The 23,704-nt window shown below is 43.2% G+C and overlaps 1 protein-coding gene and 3 non-coding genes across 4 annotated transcripts; all 4 read left to right on the top strand.

Moving 5' to 3' along the window:
- Positions 1-1,902: 1,902 nt before the first annotated feature.
- On the top strand, positions 1,903-17,015 carry LOC109882155 (nucleolar protein 58). The gene is made up of 12 exons (XM_031815955.1): positions 1,903-2,090; positions 2,711-2,787; positions 2,935-2,987; positions 4,283-4,544; positions 4,824-4,888; positions 11,433-11,840; positions 12,055-12,218; positions 12,496-12,630; positions 13,279-13,340; positions 15,601-15,743; positions 16,345-16,472; positions 16,578-17,015. Exons 1-12 carry the CDS (start codon positions 2,046-2,048, stop codon positions 16,629-16,631), a joined length of 1,596 nt encoding a protein of 531 aa, XP_031671815.1. The 5' UTR covers positions 1,903-2,045; the 3' UTR covers positions 16,632-17,015.
- Positions 11,893-11,972, top strand: LOC116361482 (small nucleolar RNA SNORD11B). Its single transcript, XR_004207614.1, has one exon. It is a non-coding gene; the product is annotated as a small nucleolar RNA SNORD11B (small nucleolar RNA).
- Positions 12,693-12,776, top strand: LOC116361481 (small nucleolar RNA SNORD11B). Its single transcript, XR_004207613.1, has one exon. It is a non-coding gene; the product is annotated as a small nucleolar RNA SNORD11B (small nucleolar RNA).
- Positions 17,016-21,580: 4,565 nt separating the features above from the next.
- Positions 21,581-21,771, top strand: LOC116361479 (U2 spliceosomal RNA). Its single transcript, XR_004207612.1, has one exon. It is a non-coding gene; the product is annotated as a U2 spliceosomal RNA (small nuclear RNA).
- The last annotated feature ends 1,933 nt before the right edge of the window (positions 21,772-23,704 follow it).

Here is a 23,704-nt window from a genome sequence, read left to right as displayed (position 1 = left end):
CCAAATTGAGACTCTGCACGCAGAATTCTGCAAAAATATCCTCCGTGTACAACGTAGAACACCAAATAATGCATGCAGAGCAGAATTAGGCCGATACCCACTAATTATCAAAATCCAGAAAAGAGCAGTTAAATTCTACAACCACCTAAAAGGAAGCGATTCACAAACCTTCCATAACAAAGCCATCACCTACAGAGAGATGAGAGATGAACCTGGAGAAGAGTCCCCTAAGCAAGCTGGTCCTGGGGCTCTGTTCACAAACACAAACACACCCTACAGAGCCCCAGGACAACAGCACAATTAGACCCAACCAAATCATGAGAAAACAAAAAGATAATTACTTAACACATTGGAAAGAATTGACAAAAAAACAGAGCAAACTAGAATGCTATTTGGCCCTACACAGAGAGTACACAGCGGCAGAATACCTGACCACTGTGACTGACCCAAAATTAAGGAAAGCTTTGACTATGTACAGACTCAGTGAGCATAGCCTTGCTATTGAGAAAGCCGCCATAGGCAGACATGGCTCTCAAGAGAAGACAGGCTATGTGCTCACTGCCCACAAAATGAGGTGGAAACTGAGCTGCACTTCCTAACCTCCTGCCCAATGTATGACCATATTAGAGAGACAAATTTCCCTCAGATTACACAGATCCACAAAGAATTCGAAAACAAATCCAATTTTGAAAAACTCCCATATCTACTGGGTGAAATTCCACAGTGTGCCATCACAGCAGCAAGATTTGTGACCTGTTGCCACGAGAAAAGGGCAACCAGTGAAGAACAAACACCATTGTAAATACAACCCATATTTATGCTTATTTATTTTATCTTGTGTCCTTTAACCATTTGTACATTGTCAAAACACTGTATATATATATAATATGACATTTGTAATGTCTTTACTGTTTTGAAACTTCTGTATGTGTAATGTTTACTGTTCATTTTTGTTGTTTTTTACTTTATATATCCACTTTGTATGTTGTCTACCTCACTTGCTTTGGCAATGTTAACACATGTTTCCCATGCCAATAAAGCCCTTGAATTGAATTGAATTGTAACTTGCATGTGAAGAATATCCAGGCTCTCATGCTCCATCACATACTGTTATCTCGCACCTGGCTCCTGTTATCTAACAAAAGTCAGCTTGTTCTCGCAACACCCCGCTCTGAATGTGCCCCCCTCCCAACTAATTTGAACAGTTCCTGTCTTCATGCTTCTCTGTATTTTTCCATCATGAGAATGTCCCATGGCCCTGATACTTTTAACAATGTTTCAAGTCAGCTATGTTGCATAACACATACATACATCCACACAAGCCAACAGCAGATAATATTCAATCATATATATGGTAATGGCTATAATGTAAAATACAGGATCCAACATGTCTCACAAGCAACTGTCTGTATGTATTAGTTTCTCTCAATCACATACAAGCATTTCTTTGGAACAATGTTGTCGATTTTCAAAACAGAGTCCACAAGACACACAACTTTTGCAAAACAGTAAATGCATTTCGAAAATGTTTTTTAAACACATAAAAACATTAATAAAAAATATATTGTACCGTCAAAATTGCAAATACATTCATCAAAATAACAACTGTACGCAAAAATGGGTCTCCGTACTACTTACTATAGCTGACCCTGTAAAACAACTAACTGGTGTGTGACAGTAAACTTTTATATATACGTTTTATTTGATTTGATTAATTCCTGTCTAACTTTGGGGTGATTTGTGTGTATCGTTCTGTACTGCAAGGTTTTACTGTATGGCACATGCACTGTTGGGGCTCGGAACATAAGCGCGATAACCACTGCAAAATACGTGTACGCGGTTCGCGACCAAAATGTTCTCGTCGGATTTGTTTGTCTCCAAATAGTTCACTCTGCCACTTCTCGCGATGTTAGAGAGAGGACGTGCTTCCGGGTGAGGCACACAGATCACCGCGTGGAACACATTCCCGTTGGAACTGCGACTAGCGAAGGCTTTCTAGGAGATAAGTTTGTTTCGGGTTTAAACTTGGTGAAAAAGCGTCAGAGATGCTTGTTTTATTTGAAACCGCTGCTGGTTATGCAATATTTAAAGTGAGTATTTAGCTAAAGTTGTATTCTAAATTCTAATAATTTTAGATGGGTGCATGACAATTTTCAATCATTGAACCGGGTTCGCGGTGTAGCTAGCTAAATACGTTATTTTCCTGGAGTAGCTAGATATTGTATTAAAATACAAAGTATTTCAATGTCAAGACCTGTTTAACATTGTTTATAGTACACATGGCTTCTCTATTTAGGTCGTCGTGGTAGTTCTCGCATGCAAACCTTTTCCGCAACGAGGCCTTCTCATTCAACACGCTGCAGTTAAGCAACCACGTTGCATGTGGCAAGTTACCTAGATCTGCTGGATATACAGATACGTTGCTACCTTGGACTTGGCTTTTGTAATTATGCGACTATTTGAACCCGTTCTATTTTCGAAGTTTAAATAATTTATTTGTTGCCAATGTTTACCCAACATTTCAAATAGGCTTCTCTTCCAAGTTAGCATAACTGGTGCGTGGTACTTTGGAGGGACCGCGTGCTGGCTTTCTTGTCACACATTACTGACGGGTTTTAATGACAACACATGTAAACCGAGTTGAGTTAATGCAATTAATGTATGGTATGCCCGTGTACTTGATAGAACTTTAAATCTTTTTATGTTTCAGGTCCTCGATGAGTCAAAGCTCCAAGAGGTGGACAGTTTATGGAAGGAGTTCGAAACTCCGGAGAAGGCCAACAAAGTGTGAGTTATGGCCCCATGTCTGGAGAGAGGAGTGTTTAGATTCGAGGGGAATACGTTGTCAATGAACAGTAGTATTACACATTATCAGCATAAGGAACATGTTTCTGGAGTTGACAAATAACATGTCGCCACCATTTCTCCTTCCAGAGTGAAGTTGAAGCACTTTGAGAAATTCCAGGACACAACAGAGGCCTTGGCAGGTAGACAGAATACTTTCACCTCACTATAGTTTACCAGTTAGTGCACAAGGGCTGTCAGTCAAGGCTTCTGCATGCTTCAGCTAGGTGAACCAACAGCGTGTTCGCATACTCCCTTAATTAAAAGACCATTGCTTGAAAAAATGAGAAAAGCGGCAATAATAGTGTTTGTCCAACTTGAGAAGCCATAGCCAGTATACACTTCCTCAAACTAGTCAGTAATAATTGAAGATGACTCAAGAAATATCATTCTCCCCTTTATTTTTATTTTTACCATTTTAAATCTACGTAAGCTGTTAGGTGCAGTATTTAGGAAGTTTGAAAATGTGCATGGAAAACAAGTATCGTTGAAGTGTGCACAAACATCTGGGGAAAACACCTGACCGAAGACCAAACAAACACGTTTCTGAAGATATGCACTAACTATCCCCAACTGTTTGGGATGGGAAGCATGCAGAAGTCTTTAGGTGTTGAGTCTATGAATAAATACATATTACTAATGTCCTGTGTCTAAATGTTGGAACTATAACAGTCGTTTGTATATGTAATGTATGTGGACACCCTGTCAAATTATTGGATTTGGCTATTTTAGCCACATCGGTTGCTGACAGGTTTATAAAATCGAGCACACGACCATGCAATCTCCATAGACAAACATTGCCGTCGGAGCAGCTCACAGATCACTGCACCTGAACATAGCCCATCTGTAAACAGCTACCTACCTCATCCCCATACTGTATTTATTTATCTTGCTCCTTTGCACCCCAGTATCTCTAATTGCACATTCATCTTCTGCACATCCACCATTCCAATGTTTAATCGCTATATTGTAATTGCTTTGCCACCATGGCCCATTTATTGCCGTACCTCCCTTATCTTACCTCATTGCACTCACTGTATATATACTTTTTCTATTGACTGTTTTGTTTATTCCATGTGTAACTGTTGTGTCAAATTGCTATTCTTTATCTTGGCCAGGTCACAGTTGCACATGAGAACTTGTTCTCAACTGGCCACCTGGTTTAATAGAAGTGGAATATATACATGTTTTATATTGGCAATAGAATGGCCTTACTGAAGAGCTCAGTAACTTCCAATGTGGCACCGTCATAGGATGCCACCATTCCAACAAGCCATTCCTAAGCGCTGTTATTGTGAAGTGGAAACGTCTAGGAGCGACAACGGCTCAGCCGCAAGGTGGTAGACCACACAAGCTCACAGAACTAGACTCCCGAGTGCTGTAGCGTGTACACGTCTCGCCTGTCCTCATGTTGTAACCGTATCTCTCCTCTGTCCAGCGGCCACGGCCATGACGGAAGGGAAGATGGGGAAGAGTCTGAAGAAGGTCCTAAAGAAAGTGGTGGCTAAAGAAGCTCATGAACAGCTGGCCATCAGCGACGCTAAGCTGGGGGGCGTCATCAAGGAGAAGTTGAACCTGAGCTGTGTCCACAGCCCTGCGGTGGCAGAGCTGATGAGAGGCATCAGGACACAGATGGAGTCCCTGATCACTGGGCTGCCCCCCCGGGAGATCAGCGCCATGTCTCTGGGACTGGCTCACAGGTAGGGTGAAAAAGACAACGCTTGGTGTTTTGGATTTACTAGGATCTTATTAAATGACGCCAACTAGTCTTATAACAAAAGACATTACAAACACTTTATAATTTACTCACATCAATATGTAGTGTGTGTGTTGCCGATGATTATATCATGCTGTCTGAAACCTCGTGTGGATTTCCTCAGCATTCGTCACTACCCCTGAGGCAGCACCTCCCTCTGTCGTATTCATAGAAGACCTGAAAGGCTGCAATGGCAGATCCTGACCTGTTTCTGTTTCCTCAGTTTGTCCCGCTACAAGCTGAAGTTCAGCCCTGACAAAGTGGATACCATGATCGTTCAAGCTATCTGTAAGTACCTCCTCTTAGACCAGGGCATCTTTGATGGGGGTGGGGGCCACAACAACCTCACACATCTCACATTACCCCCCCACCTTGCAAGCAAAACATTTTAGCGGCCCCTTCACGTGACAGTGAAGAGAATTTAACTTTTAGCGTTCATTTCCTACAATTCTGCTATAGACTAGGCACATTAGTGCAGTTTTTAAGATGACTGATCAATGGGCCCTGGTCGGTAATTCGACTACTGTGATTGCTAAGTTAGTCGAGCGGTTAACTTATCAATAACACAGTAAAATGCTGACAGGCCAATGACGTGACTGCTGATGCACAACCACGTGTGAAAATGTCACCTTGTCCATTCTGTTATTCTAATTCTCAGCCGTAAGTTGAGACTCTGAGTTCTCTCCCCAGTACAGGGATGTGTGTCCGCGAGCCTACAGGACGTGGGCCAGTGGAAGCCTGTTGCTCATCCCTGTCTTACTCTGTCCATGTAAAGGGACTGTAGCTCAGTAACAGCTGTGACTCATCCCTGTCTTACTCTGTCCATGTAAAGGGACTGTAGCTCAGTAACAGGTGTGACTCATCCCTGCCTTACTCTGTCCATGTAAAGGGACTGTATCTCAGTAACAGGTGTGACTCATCCCTGTCTTACTCTGTCCATGTAAAGGGACTGTAGCTCAGTAACAGGTGTGACTCATCCCTGCCTTACTCTGTCCATGTAAAGGGAATGTAGCTCAGTAACAGGTGTGACTAGTATTATGGTCTGTAGACAGGAGTAACTAGTATTATGGTCTGTAGACAGGAGTGACTAGTAGTATGGTCTGTAGACAGGTGTGACTAGTATTATGGTCTGTAGACAGGTGTGACTAGTATTATGGTCTGTAGACAGGTGTGACTAGTATTATGGTCTGTAGACAGGTGTGACTAGTATTATGGTCTGTAGACAGGTGTGACTAGTATTATGGTCTGTAGACAGGTGTGACTAGTATTATGGTCTGTAGACAGGTGTGACTAGTATTATGGTCTGTAGACAGGTGTGACTAGTATTATGTTCTGTAGACAGGTGTGACTAGTATTATGGTCTGTAGACAGGTGTGACTAGTATTATGGGCTGTAGACAGGAGTGACTAGTATTATGGGCTGTAGACAGGAGTGACTAGCATTATGGGCTGTAGACAGGTGTGACTACTATTATGGTCTGTAGCTCAGTAACAGGTGTGACTAGTATTATGGTCTGTAGACAGGTGTGACTAGTATTATGGTCTGTAGACAAGAGTAACTAGTATTATGGTCTGTAGACAGGTGTGACTAGTATTATGGGCTGTAGACAGGTGTGACTAGTATTATGGTCTGTAGACAGGTGGGACAATAATGGTCTGTAGCTCAGTAACAGGAGTAACTAGTATTATGGTCTGTAGCTCAGTAACAGGTGAGACTAGTATTATGGTCTGTAGACAGGAGTAACTAGCATTATGGTCTGTAGACAGGAGTGACTAGTATTATGGTCTGTAGATAGGAGTGACTAGTATTGTGGTCTGTAGATAGGAGTGACTAGTATTGTGGTCTGTAGACAGGTGTGACTAGTATTATGGTCTGTAGCTCAGTAACAGGTATAACTAGTATTATGGTCTGTAGCTCAGTAACAGGTGTAACTAGTATTATGGTCTGTAGCTCAGTAACAGGTGTAACTAGTATTATGGTCTGTAGCTCAGTAACAGGAGTAACTAGTATTATGGTCTGTAGACAGGTGTGACTGGTATTATGGGCTGTAGACAGGAGTAACTAGCATTACGGTCTGTAGACAGGTGTGACTACTATTATGGTCTGTAGCTCAGTAACAGGAGTAACTAGTATTATGGTCTGTAGCTCAGTAGCAGGTGTAACTAGTATTATGGTCTGTAGCTCAGTAACAGGAGTAACTAGTATTATGGTCTGTAGACAGGAGTAACTAGTATTATGGTCTGTAGACAGGTGTGACTGGTATTATGGGCTGTAGACAGGAGTAACTAGCATTACGGTCTGTAGACAGGTGTGACTACTATTATGGTCTGTAGCTCAGTAACAGGAGTAACTAGTATTATGGTCTGTAGCTCAGTAACAGGTGTGACTAGTATTATGGTCTGTAGACAGGATTAACTAGTATTATGGGCTGTAGACAGGAGTAACTAGTATTATGGGCTGTAGCTCAGTAACAGGTGTAACTAGTATTATGGGCTGTAGACAGGTGTAACTAGTATTATGGTCTGTAGACAGGTGTAACTAGTATTATGGGCTGTAGACAGGAGTAACTAGTATTATGGGCTGTAGCTCAGTAACAGGTGTAACTAGTATTATGGTCTGTAGACAGGTGTGACTAGTATTATGGTCTGTAGCTCAGTAACAGGTGTAACTAGTCTTATGGTCTGTAGCTCAGTAACAGGTGTAACTAGTCTTATGGTCTGTAGCTCAGTAACAGGTGTGACTAGTATTATGGTCTGTAGCTCAGTAACAGGTGTAACTAGTATTATGGTCTGTAGACAGGAGTGACTAGTATTATGGTCTGTAGCTCAGTAACAGGTGTGACTAGTATTATGGTCTGTAGCTCAGTAACAGGTGTAACTAGTATTATGGTCTGTAGACAGGAGTGACTAGTATTATGGTCTGTAGCTCAGTAACAGGTGTAACTAGTATTATGGTCTGTAGCTCAGTAACAGGTGTGACTAGTATTATGGTCTAGCTCAGTAACAGGTGTGACTAGTATTATGGTCTGTAGCTCAGTAACAGGTGAGACTAGTATTATGGTCTGTAGACAGGTGTGACTAGTATTATGGTCTAGACAGGTGTGACTAGTATTATGGTCTGTAGACAGGAGTGACTAGTATTATGGTCTGTAGATAGGAGTGACTAGTATTATGGTCTAGATAGGAGTGACTAGTATTATGGTCTGTAGATAGGAGTGACTAGTATTATGGTCTGTAGACAGGAGTGACTAGTATTATGGGCTGTAGACAGGAGTGACTAGTATTATGGGCTGTAGACAGGAGTGACTAGTATTATGGGCTGTAGACAGGAGTGACTAGTATTATGGGCTGTAGACAGGAGTGACTAGTATTATGGGCTGTAGACAGGAGTGACTAGTATTATGGGCTGTAGACAGGAGTGACTAGTATTATGGGCTGTAGACAGGAGTGACTAGTATTATGGGCTGTAGACAGGAGTGACTAGTATTATGGGCTGTAGACAGGAGTGACTAGTATTATGGGCTGTAGACAGGAGTGACTAGTATTATGGGCTGTAGACAGGAGTGACTAGTATTATGGGCTGTAGACAGGAGTGACTAGTATTATGGGCTGTAGACAGGAGTGACTAGTATTATGGGCTGTAGACAGGAGTGACTAGTATTATGGGCTGTAGACAGGAGTGACTAGTATTATGGGCTGTAGACAGGAGTGACTAGTATTATGGGCTGTAGACAGGAGTGACTAGTATTATGGGCTGTAGACAGGAGTGACTAGTATTATGGGCTGTAGCTCAGTAACAGGAGTAACTAGTATTATGGTCTGTAGCTCAGTAACAGGTGTAACTAGTCTTATGGTCTGTAGCTCAGTAACAGGTGTAACTAGTCTTATGGTCTGTAGCTCAGTAACAGGTGTAACTAGTATTATGGGATGTAGCTCAGTAACAGGTGTAACTAGTATTATGGGCTGTAGCTCAGTAACAGGTGTAACTAGTATTATGGTCTGTAGACAGGAGTAACTAGTATTATGGTCTGTAGACAGGAGTAACTAGTATTATGGTCTGTAGACAGGAGTAACTAGTATTATGGGCTGTAGCTCAGTAACAGGTGTAACTAGTATTAAGGTCTGTAGACAGGTGTAACTAGTATTATGGGCTGTAGACAGGAGTAACTAGTATTATGGGCTGTAGCTCAGTAACAGGTGTAACTAGTATTATGGTCTGTAGACAGGTGTGACTAGTATTATGGTCTGTAGACAGGAGTGACTAGTCTTATGGTCTGTAGCTCAGTAACAGGTGTAACTAGTCTTATGGTCTGTAGCTCAGTAACAGGTGTGACTAGTATTATGGTCTGTAGACAGGAGTAACTAGTATTATGGTCTGTAGCTCAGTAACAGGTGTGACTAATATTATGGTCTGTAGCTCAGTAACAGGTGTAACTAGTATTATGGTCTGTAGACAGGAGTGACTAGTATTATGGTCTGTAGCTCAGTAACAGGTGTAACTAGTCTGCTGGTCTGTAGCTCAGTAACAGGTGTGACTAGTATTATGTTCTGTAGACAGGAGTAACTAGTATTATGGTCTGTAGCTCAGTAACAGGTGTGACTAGTATTATGGTCTGTAGCTCAGTAACAGGTGTGACTAGTATTATGGTCTGTAGCTCAGTAACAGGTGTGACTAGTATTATGGTCTAGCTCAGTAACAGGTGTGACTAGTATGATGGTCTGTAGCTCAGTAACAGGTGTGACTAGTATTATGGTCTGTAGACAGGTGACTAGTATTATGGTCTGTAGACAGGAGTAACTAGTATTATGGGCTGTAGCTCAGTAACAGGTGAGACTAGTATTATGGTCTGTAGACAGGTGTGACTAGTATTATGGTCTGTAGACAGGTGTGACTAGTATTATGGTCTGTAGACAGGAGTGACTAGTAGTATTATGGTCTGTAGATAGGAGTGACTAGTAGTATTATGGTCTAGATAGGAGTGACTAGTATTATGGTCTGTAGATAGGAGTGACTAGTATTATGGTCTGTAGACAGGAGTAACTAGTATTATGGTCTGTAGCTCAGTAACAGGTGTGACTAGTATTATGGTCTGTAGCTCAGTAACAGGTGTGACTAGTATTATGGTCTGTAGCTCAGTAACAGGTGTGACTAGTATTATGGTCTAGCTCAGTAACAGGTGTGACTAGTATTATGGTCTGTAGCTCAGTAACAGGTGTGACTAGTATTATGGTCTGTAGACAGGTGACTAGTATTATGGTCTGTAGACAGGAGTAACTAGTATTATGGGCTGTAGCTCAGTAACAGGTGAGACTAGTATTATGGTCTGTAGACAGGTGTGACTAGTATTATGGTCTGTAGACAGGTGTGACTAGTATTATGGTCTGTAGACAGGAGTGACTAGTATTATGGTCTGTAGATAGGAGTGACTAGTATTATGGTCTGTAGATAGGAGTGACTAGTATTATGGTCTGTAGACAGGAGTGACTAGTATTATGGTCTGTAGACAGGAGTGACTAGTATTATGGTCTGTAGACAGGAGTGACTAGTATTATGGTCTGTAGACAGGAGTGACTAGTATTATGGGCTGTAGACAGGAGTGACTAGTATTATGGGCTGTAGACAGGAGTGACTAGTATTATGGGCTGTAGACAGGAGTGACTAGTATTATGGGCTGTAGACAGGAGTGACTAGTATTATGGGCTGTAGACAGGAGTGACTAGTATTATGGGCTGTAGACAGGAGTGACTAGTATTATGGGCTGTAGACAGGAGTGACTAGTATTATGGGCTGTAGACAGGAGTGACTAGTATTATGGGCTGTAGACAGGAGTGACTAGTATTATGGGCTGTAGACAGGAGTGACTAGTATTATGGGCTGTAGACAGGAGTGACTAGTATTATGGGCTGTAGACAGGAGTGACTAGTATTATGGGCTGTAGACAGGAGTGACTAGTATTATGGGCTGTAGACAGGAGTGACTAGTATTATGGGCTGTAGACAGGAGTGACTAGTATTATGGTCTGTAGACAGGAGTAACTAGTATTATGGTCTGTAGCTCAGTAACAGGTGTAACTAGTATTATGGTCTGTAGCTCAGTAACAGGTGTAACTAGTATTATGGTCTGTAGCTCAGTAACAGGTGTAACTAGTATTATGGTCTGTAGCTCAGTAACAGGTGTGACTAGTATTATGGTCTGTAGCTCAGTAACAGGTGTAACTAGTATTATGGTCTGTAGCTCAGTAACAGGTGTAACTAGTATTATGGTCTGTAGCTCAGTAACAGGTGTAACTAGTATTATGGTCTGTAGCTCAGTAACAGGTGTGACTAGTATTATGGTCTGTAGACAGGAGTAACTAGTATTATGGGCTGTAGCTCAGTAACAGGTGTAACTAGTCTTATGGTCTGTAGCTCAGTAACAGGTGTAACTAGTCTTATGGTCTGTAGCTCAGTAACAGGTATAACTAGTATTATGGTCTGTAGCTCAGTAACAGGTGTAACTAGTCTTATGGTCTAGCTCAGTAACAGGTGTAACTAGTATTATGGGATGTAGCTCAGTAACAGGTGTAACTAGTATTATGGGATGTAGCTCAGTAACAGGTGTAACTAGTCTTATGGGATGTAGCTCAGTAACAGGTGTAACTAGTCTTATGGGATGTAGCTCAGTAACAGGTGTAACTAGTATTATGGGATGTAGCTCAGTAACAGGTGTAACTAGTATTATGGGCTGTAGCTCAGTAACAGGTGTAACTAGTATTATGGGCTGTAGACAGGTGTAACTAGTATTATGGGCTGTAGCTCAGTAACAGGTGTAACTGGTGTTTTGATCTGTGCAGCTCTGCTGGATGACCTGGACAAGGAGCTCAACAACTACATCATGCGCTGTAGGGAGTGGTACGGCTGGCACTTCCCTGAGGTGGGGAAGATCATCACTGACAACCTGGCCTACTGCAAGAGTGTCCGGAAGATAGGCGCTCGTACCAACGTGGCAACCACCGACCTGTCTGAGCATCTCCCCGAGGAGGTGGAGGCAGAGGTCAAACTGGCTGCAGAGATCTCCATGGGAACGGAGGTGTCAGAGGAGGACATCGGCAACATCATGCACCTGTGTGACCAGGTGATAGAGATTACAGAGTACCGCACCCAACTGTACGACTATCTGAAGAACAGGATGATGGCTATCGCTCCCAACCTGACTGTCATGGTGGGGGAACTGGTAGGGGCACGGCTCATCTCACACGCTGGTGAGTCATGATCTAACGGCCAATCACACAGCAGGAATCATTCACAACACAAAACAAGCGGTGATTAATATGACTATATGTCACAATCCTGATACCTGATGCTTTTCAGTCACTACCTCATCTGAGCTTGAATTAAAACCTTTTACCTGGACACCTGTAGTAGGCAGCTGGAAACGCCCAAACTGCTCCTAAATGCTCTGGTTCTCTCTGACAGGGTCCCTGTTGAACCTGGCCAAGCACCCGGCCTCCACAGTCCAGATCCTGGGAGCAGAGAAGGCCCTGTTCAGAGCCCTGAAGACTCGCAGAGACACGCCCAAATATGGTCTCATCTACCACGCCTCTCTGGTGGGACAGACCTCGGCCAAGAACAAGGGCAAGGTGAGGCTTTTGTTCCAGCCATCACTAGAAGTAGAATGTCTCTCCACACTACAGTACTGTTGTTGTGTTCCTGGTGTGATCTAGTTCTAATCAGAATGTCTCTCCACACTACAGTACTGCTGTCGTGTTCCAGGTGTGATCTAGTTCTAATCAGAATGTCTCTCCACACTACAGTACTGTTGTCGTGTTCCAGGTGTGATCTAGTTCTAATCAGAATGTCTCTCCACACTACAGTACTGCTGTCATGTTCTAGTCAAGCTTCTTTCTCTCCTCTCAGATCTCCAGGATGCTGGCAGCCAAAGCATCTCTGGCGATCCGCTACGATGCCCTGGGAGAGGACACAAACGCTGAGATGGGAGTTGAGAACCGTGCCAAGCTGGAGGCCAGACTACGCCACCTAGAGGAGAAGGGAGTAAGTAGCTCTCTCTCTCTGCCCCTTACTGCTAGAGGCCCAAACAACCAGCCCACATGAGATGCCAAGCAGTGATGATGATGACTAATGTCAACAGTCCTGAAACTACCTGATGCTTTTCAGTCACTACCTCATCTGAGCTTGCATTAATAACCTCACTGGTGTACGTTGGACGCTAGCGTCCCACCTGGCCAACATCCAGGGAAATTGCAGAGCGCCAAATTCAAAAACAGAAATACTCATTATTTAAAAAATCTGAAAACATACAAGTGTTATACATAGTTTTAAATATGAACTTCTTGTGAATCCAACCACTGTCAGATTTCAAAAAGTCTTTAGGGGTCGAAAGCATACCAATGTGATTATTTGAGAACATCGCCCAGCAGACAAACCATTACAAAACGGTAACCAGCCAAGCAGAGTTACACAAGTCAGAAATAGAGAGAAAATGAATCCCTTACCTTTGATCTTCATATGGTTTCACTAAGACTTTCATTTATTCAATAAATGTTCCTTTTGTTCGATAGTCTCTATATCCAAAAACCTCTTTGTTTTCTTCAGTAATCCACGGCTCAAACAGTTACAACAGGCAGACAAAATATCCAAATTGTATCCGTCAAGTTCAAGTTCATAGAAACATGTCTTCAGATCAGAAGAATCAGTGGAACAGGCAAAGCCATGGCGAAGTCTGACAAATACCAACACAGGAGGTGAGTTACACCTGGAGACTACTGTATTGGGTAAATAACCTTCTGTCGCGTCTCTCTGGTAACTGGCCGACTGTCGCGTCTCTCTGGTAGCTGGCCGACTGTCGCGTCTCTCTGGTAGCTGGCCGACTGTCGCGTCTCTCTGGTAGCTGGCCGACTGTCGCGTCTCTCTGGTAGCTGGCCGACTGTCGCGTCTCTCTGGTAGCTGGCCGACTGTCGCGTCTCTCTGGTAGCTGGCCGACTGTCGCGTCTCTCTGGTAGCTGGCCGACTGTCGCGTCTCTCTGGTAGCTGGCCGACTGTCGCGTCTCTCTGGTAGCTGGCCGACTGCCGCGTCTCTCTGGTAGCTGGCCGACTGCCGCGTCTCTCTGGTAGCTGGCCGACTGCCGCGTCTCTCTGGTAGCTGGCCGACTGTCACGTCTCTCTGGTAGCTGGCCGACTGTCGCGTCTCTCTGGTAGCTGACCGACTGTCGCGTCTCTCTGGTAACGTCGCCGACTGTCCCCGACAACAAGTCTTTGTCATGTCTTTGGCATAATTAAAACTGATGACTTATTTATCAAATAACTCTCTAATTATTATGTGATTAATCATGTAACTGTAATTAACTAGGAAAATATTCCGATTACAACGTTATAATTTTCCTAATATAACTTTCAGAGATATAATATCTGATCTCAGTCTTCTGATTAATGAATTATTTAACTCACATTAGTCTCATTCCAAACGTCATAAATTGTTGGTTATCTGCACGAACCCAGTCTTCACTGAGTCATCCATACATCAATTGTCTTAAAATAATTGATTTACTAAGTAATTCACAGAAATGCGTCACACAAACAAAATAGATATATTTCCAAAGAAATGATACAGGGAATGTGCCCTAGTGGGCTAAGTGGTTTTCCACTTTAATTTTGAGTGTGACTCCAAATCCAGACCTCCATGGTTTGATAAATTTGATTTCCATTGATAATTTGTGTGATTTGTCAGCACATTCAACTATGTAAAGAAACAAGTATTTAATAAGAATATTTCATTCAGATCTAGGATGTGTTATTTTAGTGTTCCCTTTATTTTTTTGAGCAGTATATTTACAAAGAAAGGAGGATGTGCCCTAATGGCGGCTTGTTAGACAGTGATAATTATAACAATTTAAATGCTAATCCTTCGCATATGAACGCTCATTTGGGAACTATTGCAATCAATATATATTTACGCTCAGTGTCGTCGGTATCTCTGTTGAAACGTTTTTTTCTGTTTACGACCTCCCTGACCACAGCAGCCTGGTTTTAGGAGACAGCGGGGGATGGTGCTCGCTGTACCCAAAGAGGGTCATGACAACCGATAGTTGAAGCATTGTATCAACTTGGTCTGGGGGGGGAGGCCCTATGCTCGCAACTTAATTCTGGGGGGGGGGGCATGCTTGAAATATTTAATAAAATATACTGGGCCCTGTTTCCCCCGCCAGTGAGCTCGGGACAGACATCTGTATGTAGGCTATTTGATCAAGAGATAGGAAGTAATCAGGTAGCCCTATTTTATGACGTTTCCATTGGATCCGAGCATGACACGAGTGGTCAAAAAGGAGAGAGCTGGGAATATTTTTCAAATACATTGAGGTACTTTTGTAATTTTCAATGGATGGGAAAATGGTATGTTTGCTTGCTGTTTTGAGGTGACAAAGCATTACTTTGAGAAGCTCCACAGGTCATTAGTAGTGGTGCGTTAAGCCCATCAGAAATACTATCAGATGGGCACATTTTTAAGCCTACATTCGCGCGCAGGCTAGTCAGCATATAGGTCTACTTCTATGCGTTTGCGTTCTTACTCAACATTGACAGGAGCGCTGCCAAACAAAATAAGGACTAAATTAACTGGTAAATGGAATGCTATAAACACAGTTTCTCTCACAAGTGTAGCATAGGTTGTGCACTCTGCAAACAATGTGTCCACTCCAACAATGAGTGCTGAAAGACTAAACTGAAATTACCATAACCAAACAAGCATTGTAGATTGTAAATGATAGGAATGAAGGGTAAATGTAGTACTGGTGATATATGTAATGGGGAATTGATATACACTAACAATCAAGCGCAAACAATTCACTGAGATGGTCGTGAATCAGAAAGGTGTCTCATGTGCCATAAATTGACTTGCTACTGCTCGACTAAAACATCTTGGTCGACCAACAGCCTTTAAACCAATCAATCGACCGTCGGCTAATTACCAACTGTGCTGTTAACTAACGTTCTGTCATGTCTACGTAGTGACGTGAAGGTGTACGACCCCTCCGGAGACTCCACCCTCCCCTCTGTTTCCAAGAAGAGGAAGTTTGAGGAGGTCGAGGAGGAAGAGGTGGCCACACCGGTGACAGTCAAAACCAAGAAACCCAAGAAAGAACCTGTGGAAGGTCAGTTGAGTAACTCTTAGCCATAATCCTGTTATATAACACAACCCATAATACACCATCCATCCTGTTATATAACACAACCCATAATACACCATCCATCCTGTTATATAACACAACCCATAATATTCCATCCATCCTGTTATATAACACAACCCATAATATACCATCCATCCTGTTCTATAACACAACCCATAATATACCATCCATCCTGTTATATAATACACCATCCATCCTGTTATATAATACACCATCCATCCTGTTATATAATATACCATCCATCCTGTTATATAACACAACCCATAATATACCATCCATCCTGTTGTATAACACAACCCATAATACACCATCCATCCTGTTATATAACAACCCATAATACACCATCCATCCTGTTCTATAACACAACCCATAATATACCAGCCATCCTGTTATATAACAACCCATAATATACCATCCATCCTGTTATATAACAACCCATAATATACCATCCATCCTGTTATAGAACACAACCCATAATACACCATCCATCCTGTTCTATAACATGAGACCGGTTCTCAGCCGTCTTAAGTGCTATTGTCTCACGGTGCTTTCTGTTTTCATTCAGAACCAGAGGCTTCAACGGCAGCAGAAGAAACTCCCAAGAAGAAGAAAAAGAAGTCCAAGAAAGCAGAGGAGGAGGCGATGGACGTAAAGGAAGAGGAAGAGGAGGCGACCGTCTCTCCCACAGAGGAAGTACGTAGCTGATGGGGACATGCCTCCAGAATATATATATTCCTGCTCATCTAAGCCATTCTGACTGAACGAACATACTAATTTGTTATTTCTTGTGACTTCCAGTCGTCAAAGAAGAAGAAGAAGAAGAAAAAGGTGAAGGAGGAAGAGGGAGATTAATCTGGTTGGGGAGAAACTGTAGTATATTAGGACTTTTAGTTGTCGTTGTATCTACCAGGACCAGACTGACTCGTGTATCAGCCTGACTGTTTAAAGACTAGAGAACTGGAGACGGAGGTAATTTCAGAATGACCAGCAGCTGATCTGTTATGAGACTTGATGATGGTGTGTAAATCCTCCTGTGGATTTGAGTTTAAGATGAACCTTTAGTTTACTGTAACCTCTTATTACTAATCAACTAAAGACCCAATAGACTGTCTACAATATCAATGTCCATGTTAAAACACTTCATTCCTCCACTGGTTTAACGATGTACCTTTTTTTAAAGATGGGTTTTTCTGCTGTCTTTGTCCATAAGTGATTAAATCCATTTTCTCAGCGGTATTTCCTTTCATTCCAGCTATGGTGGATTCAGACCCCTTGACTTTGTCCACCTTTTGTTACGTTACAGCCTTATTCTAACATGATTCAATAGTTTTTTTCCCATCAATTTACACACGATACCCCACCAAATGACAAAGCTAAACAAGTTTGAAATGTGTGTACATTTATTCAAAATACAAAACTAACATATCGCATTTAGTCACTTCACCCCTTCCTACATGTGCAAATTACCGCAACTAACCTGTACCCCCGCACACTGACTCTGTACCCCCTGTATATAGACTCCACACTGACTCGGTACCGGTACCCCCTGTATATAGACTCCACTGACTCGGTACCGGTACCCCCTGTATATAGACTCGTTAGTGTTACTTTTATTACATTTTATACTTCAGTTTATTTGGTAAATATTTTATTACGGTCATTGAGCTGCACTGTTGGTTAAGGGCTTGTCAGTCAGCATTTCACAGTAAGGTCTACACTGTTGGTTAAGGGCTTGTCAGTCAGCATTTCACAGTAAGGTCTACACTTGGTTAAGGGCTTGTCAGTCAGCATTTCACAGGAAGGTCTACACTGTTGGTTAAGGGCTTGTCAGTCAGCATTTCACAGGAAGGTCTACACTGTTGGTTAAGGGCTTGTCAGTCAGCATTTCACAGTAAGGTCTACACTGTTGGTTAAGGGCTTGTCAGTCAGCATTTCACAGGAAGGTCTACACTGTTGGTTAAGGGCTTGTCAGTCAGCATTTCACAGGAAGGTCTACACTGTTGGTTAAGGGCTTGTCAGTCAGCATTTCACAGGAAGGTCTACACTGTTGGTTAAGGGCTTGTCAGTCAGCATTTCACAGGAAGGTCTACACTGTTGGTTAAGGGCTTGTCAGTCAGCATTTCACAGTAAGGTCTACACTGTTGGTTAAGGGCTTGTCAGTCAGCATTTCACAGGAAGGCCTACACTGTTGGTTAAGGGCTTGTCAGTCAGCATTTCACAGGAAGGTCTACACTGTTGGTTAAGGGCTTGTCAGTCAGCATTTCACAGTAAGGTCTACACTGTTGGTTAAGGGCTTGTCAGTCAGCATTTCACAGTAAGGTCTACACTGTTGGTTAAGGGCTTGTCAGTCAGCATTTCACAGGAAGGTCTACACTGTTGGTTAAGGGCTTGTCAGTCAGCATTTCACAGTAAGGTCTACACTGTTGGTTAAGGGCTTGTCAGTCAGCATTTCACAGTAAGGTCTACACTGTTGGTTAAGGGCTTGTCAGTCAGCATTTCACAGTAAGGTCTACACTGTTGGTTAAGGGCTTGTCAGTCAGCATTTCACAGTAAGGTCTACACTGTTGGTTAAGGGCTTGTCAGTCAGCATTTCACAGGAAGGCCTACACTTGTATTCGGTGCATGTGACAAATAAAGTTTGATATAAGTATTCAGACCCTCTACTCAGTACTTTGTTGAAGCACCTTTGGCAGCGATTACAGCCTTGAGTCTTCTTGGGTATGATGCGACAAGCTTGGCTCACCTGTATTTGGGTAGTTTCTACTCCTGGTGCTGTATGGACTGAAGCTGGCTGGTGATACCTGTTACCAGCATGAACTACCAAGTGAAGTTCTGCAGCAGTTTGGCACCACAGCAGCGTACAGCTTCAAGGCCTCTCCATCCTCCTGCTGGTTCCAGCTCCGTCACAATGCAGTTGGACAGTGAAGATGAAAAGGATTTCCTTGCCAATCTATGATTCATCATATTTACAGTACGTACGCAAGGAGTGGACTTTCTGGAACTGGTGGAGAGACACAGCTGATGGTGGCAGTGTGAGCGAGAACAGTGGCAATATCTGGAGGAAACCATGGAGCAGCTAGCCTGCCAAGCAGCACAACAACCTGGAGAGAGATGCCTAGCACACACATTATTTGAGTTAAGCTGCTTGTTCAATAAGATAGCATATATACCTTGTTATTAGCTTGTATCTATAATTGTTGATGAGTTAGGTAGCATGTTTACTACCAATACACTGCTTAAAACTATAATTGTTCAGAATGTGTTGGTTTACTAGTTAAGAAAATAAATCAAATCAAATTGTTCAATAATGTGTAAATGTATAATAAACACAGAAATCCCCAAACCCAGAAAAAGGGACATAGACAACCCACCCAACTCACGCCCTGACCATACTAAAACAAAGACATAACAAAAGATCTCAGGTCAGAAGGTGACACATGCAGGACAAGCAGAGCCCAGTTCTACAACACCTTGGACACAGTGAATACTCAGCCCATATCCATCCTGATGCCCAGTCTTTGTACAGAGCCCAGTTCTACAACACCTTGGACACAGTGAATACTCAGCCCATATCCATCCTGATGCCCAGTCTTTGTACAGAGCCCAGTTCTACAACACCTTGGACACAGTGAATACTCAGCCCATATCCATCCTGATGCCCAGTCTTTGTACAGAGCCCAGTTCTACAACACCTTGGACACAGTGAATACTCAGCCCATATCCATCCTGATGCCCAGTCTTTGTACAGAGCCCAGTTCTACAACACCTTGGACACAGTGAATACTCAGCCCATATCCATCCTGATGCCCAGTTCTACAACACCTTGGACACAGTGAATACTCAGCCCATATCCATCCTGATGCCCAGTTCTACAACACCTTGGACACAGTGAATACTCAGCCCATATCCATCCTGATGCCCAGTTCTACAACACCTTGGACACAGTGAATACTCAGCCCATATCCATCCTGAATTGAATTCAAGACTTCTGCAGGTGCAGCTGGCCATGTTTGGGACTAATTATACATATCAAACGAGCTCAGATGTTGCTGGCATTATTGGGGAAATGGTGCCAGAGGTGAAAGGTCTCTTCAGTCAGGTGGAAGCTTTAGTAAGGCGTCTGCTGGTCGTCCCTGCCTCCTCTGTCGAGGCTGAGAGGAGTTTTAGTGCCCCGGGGAGGCTTAAGACATGGCTTAGATCATCCATGAGTCAAAAAAGGCTGAATAATGTGGCCATGTGGTACGTGCACTAGCAGAAACTGGACAGACTGGACCTGGACAGGTTTAATGGAAGCGTTCGCTTAGATCCAGTGGTGAACCGTGACTATCGGACCTCGGCTTTCAGAGGGACCAAAAATCTTCCAATACGTTGTGTCAAACTATAAAATCCTAAAAATAACAGAAAACATAGCATCACTTAATGTGCCCGACATGATATAGTCTGTAGTCGGGCCGTTCTAGTGAAGGAGGAGCTTTTCATGACATTGTGAACGATGACATTCACTCCAGTCGGCCCCATGAAGTCAGAACAATACAATAGCACAACTATTTCATTAACAAAATTAAACCAGCTATTACTTCCCATTAAAAAAATATATCACTGATTAGTGTGGTGAACGTCATAAATTAAAGTTACAACACAACAATGTTTCACAGTCATGTGAGGTCCTGGTGGACCTAATGGATAACAGTACAATAATTTGTGCTTCGGCTCATTAAATGTGGTTAATGTAGGGCTCATTAAATGGGGTGAATGTAGGGTTCATTAAATGTGGTTAATATTGGTCTCATCAGGCTCAGGTAGCATCAGATTAGAATGTTCATGCTGAATCAAAGCTCTCATCAAATCCAGACATTTATATGCGTTATAATGCTTTTGAATGACACTTCCATGTTTTGGTGGAAACTACCAGGTTACCCGGGAGAAAAGTGATTTATTATCGTATAATGCACATACAGGTGGATTCACAAGACACCAATCAAGTAACTTACATATACAGTATCTTCATTAGGCCTAATGGCATTTTATGAAGTTAGTTATAGTGACTGAGTAAGTCTAATTATAAAAGTAAGCCTCCAAAGTGCCATGTTTATTATGTGGAGGAATCATTTAGGCAGCCAGGACCATCCGCTCCTTAGCTCTCTTACTGCAGTCCAGTGCCATAGACATCTTTGAAGTAATTTAGGAGGGACACTTTATGAAGGCCTTCTCACAATGGACTTATCATACAAGGCTCTACAGACAGATACAAAAAAAGACAGGCTATTTTTATTGTTAACGTTATTTTCGTTGACGATGTCTTGAAGTCAAGTCGTTCAACATTGAAATGCAGTTTTCTGTACCACACAGGACAACCAGGAAAAAGTGACGGTCGGTGGAACTCTGGCGCCACCAAGTGGACAATTGCTTCAGTTCGTTTGTGGCAGCGATGCTACCAGATATACTCGATACAAGATCAAATGTTATGTCAATATTATTATCTCCAAATTGCCCCCCATCCCCCACTCCCCACACGTAATATATTATTATTCCAATTTAGCTGTTGATCAGGTTAACGTGTTCTCTCATTTCTGATTGGAGGGCGGATGACCACGTGATCTTAGAACCTACAAATGTGTTACTTTGTAACAGTCAAACGTGGTCATTCCTGGCGTTGATCAACTCCCCATCCATGCCACCATTTATTTAAAGCATTATATTTTTTATGGAAAACAAAAAGCATACAGTGCTCATTTTGATGTAGCCATAATCGAATTTGACGTGTCGGAGAACGGCCACTTCGTCCCGAAATCATTGCAGGTATCGCTTCTCGGCCTTTTGGCTAAGATCAAGTGTAGTATCTGTTCTTATCAGTTTAATATCTGATACGTCCCCTATCTGGGGACCATATATTAAATTGATTTTTGGAATAGGGAGATGGAATAGGGGCTTGCTCCGTCCACTCCACGCATCGACCTGGTATTGCAGTACCTCCAGGAACGGTGCACCCCCTTTCATTGTAAAGAGAAATCAGACAGAAGAAGCAGAGTTGCTTCGTTGGTCTGTATTGTATTTTCACATTGAGCAACTGTTTGAACGTTATTGACGGCATTGATGCGAGTGACCAGTCTTGTTCAGTACATCACAACACATCCGGGTATCTCAAGCACCCCGGTAAAACACAAGAGTTGCAGTAAGGAACATTTACCAACAGATGGCATCACTGTGCCATCTTACACCCATAACATCTTCCATTTAATAAAATAGGACAGGAGGTGTCAATTCACTAACAAAACAAACCTAGTAACAATTTCCAACATTAAACAGTTTAGTATCATTTATTTATTTTTCTCAGGTAACAATAACACATTTTGATATTCTCTTCACTTTTATCTCTGTCTGTCTGTCAACAATCCCTGATGGAAGACAGGGGGCTTGTCTGCGAGGACTGCGAGGACTGCGGGTTCCTGCACAGGCGTGTCACCTGAACGTCTAAGGGGAGAATTGATGGGCGAGGGAGCGGCCGACCTGTGATCCCCTGGCTCTTCGCCCAGTGCCTCAGGCCCCATGTGACTTGCTGGGGTTCTGTCTTTTGTCAAATCAAATCAAAATCAAATCAAATGTATTTATATAGCCCTTCGTACATCAGCTGATATCTCAAAGTGCTGTACAGAAACCCAGCCTAAAACCCCAAACAGCAAGCAATGCAGGTGTAGAAGCACGGTGGCTAGGAAAAACTCCCTAGAAAGGCCAAACCCTAGGAAGAAACCTAGAGAGGAACCAGGCTATGTGGGGTGGCCAGTCCTCTTCTGGCTGTGCCGGGTGGAGATTATAACAGAACATGGCCAAGATGTTCAAATGTTCATAAATGACCAGCATGGTCGAATAATAATAAGGCAGAACAGTTGAAACTGGAGCAGCAGCACAGTCAGGTGGAAGTTGAAACTGGAGCAGCAGCATGGCCAGGTGGACTGGGGACAGCAAGGAGTCATCATGTCAGGTAGTCCTGGGGCATGGTCCTAGGTCTCAGGTCAGTTGAAACTGGAACAGCAGCATGGCCAGGTGGACTGGGGACAGCAAGGAGTCATCATGTCAGGTAGTCCTGGGGCATGGTCCTAGGGCTCAGGTCCTCCGAGAGAGAGAAAGAAAGAAGGAGAGAATTAGAGAACGCACACTTAGATTCACACAGGACACCGAATAGGACAGGAGAAGTACTCCAGATATAACAAACTGACCCCAGCCCCCCGACACATAAACTACTGCAGCATAAATACTGGAGGCTGAGACAGGAGGGGTCAGGAGACACTGTGGCCCCATCCGAGGACACCCCCGGACAGGGCCAAACAGGAAGGATATAACCCCACCCACTTTGCCAAAGCACAGCCCCCACACCACTAGAGGGATATCTTCAACCACCAACTTACCATCCTGAGACAAGGCTGAGTATAGCCCACAAAGATCTCCGCCACGGCACAACCCAAGGGGGAGGCGCCAACCCAAACAGGATGACCACAACAGTGAATCAACCCACTCAGGTGACGCACCCCCTCCTGGGACGGCATGAGAGAGCCCCAGCAAGCCAGTGACTCAGCCCCTGTAATAGGGTTAGAGGCAGAGAATCCCAGTGGAAAAAGGGGAACCGGCCAGGCAGAGACAGCAAGGGCGGTTCGTTGCTCCAGAGCCTTTGCGTTCTTGCGTTCACCTTCCCACTCCTGGGCCAGACTACACTCAATCATATGACCCACTGAAGAGATGAGTCTTCAGTAAAGACTTAAAGGTTGAGACCGAGTTTGCGTCTCTGACATGGGTAGGCAGACCGTTCCATAAAAATGGAGCTCTATAGGAGAAAGCCCTGCCTCCAGCTGTTTGCTTAGAAATTCTAGGGACAATTAGGAGGCCTGCGTCTTGTGACCGTAGCGTACGTGTAGGTATGTACGGCAGGACCA

This window comes from Oncorhynchus kisutch, unplaced genomic scaffold, assembly GCF_002021735.2.
Source record: "Oncorhynchus kisutch isolate 150728-3 unplaced genomic scaffold, Okis_V2 scaffold711, whole genome shotgun sequence".
NCBI classification, from domain to species: Eukaryota; Metazoa; Chordata; class Actinopteri; order Salmoniformes; family Salmonidae; genus Oncorhynchus; species Oncorhynchus kisutch.
The sequence above is the reverse complement of the archived record's forward strand: the minus strand, read 5'-3'. Positions and strand labels throughout refer to the sequence as shown.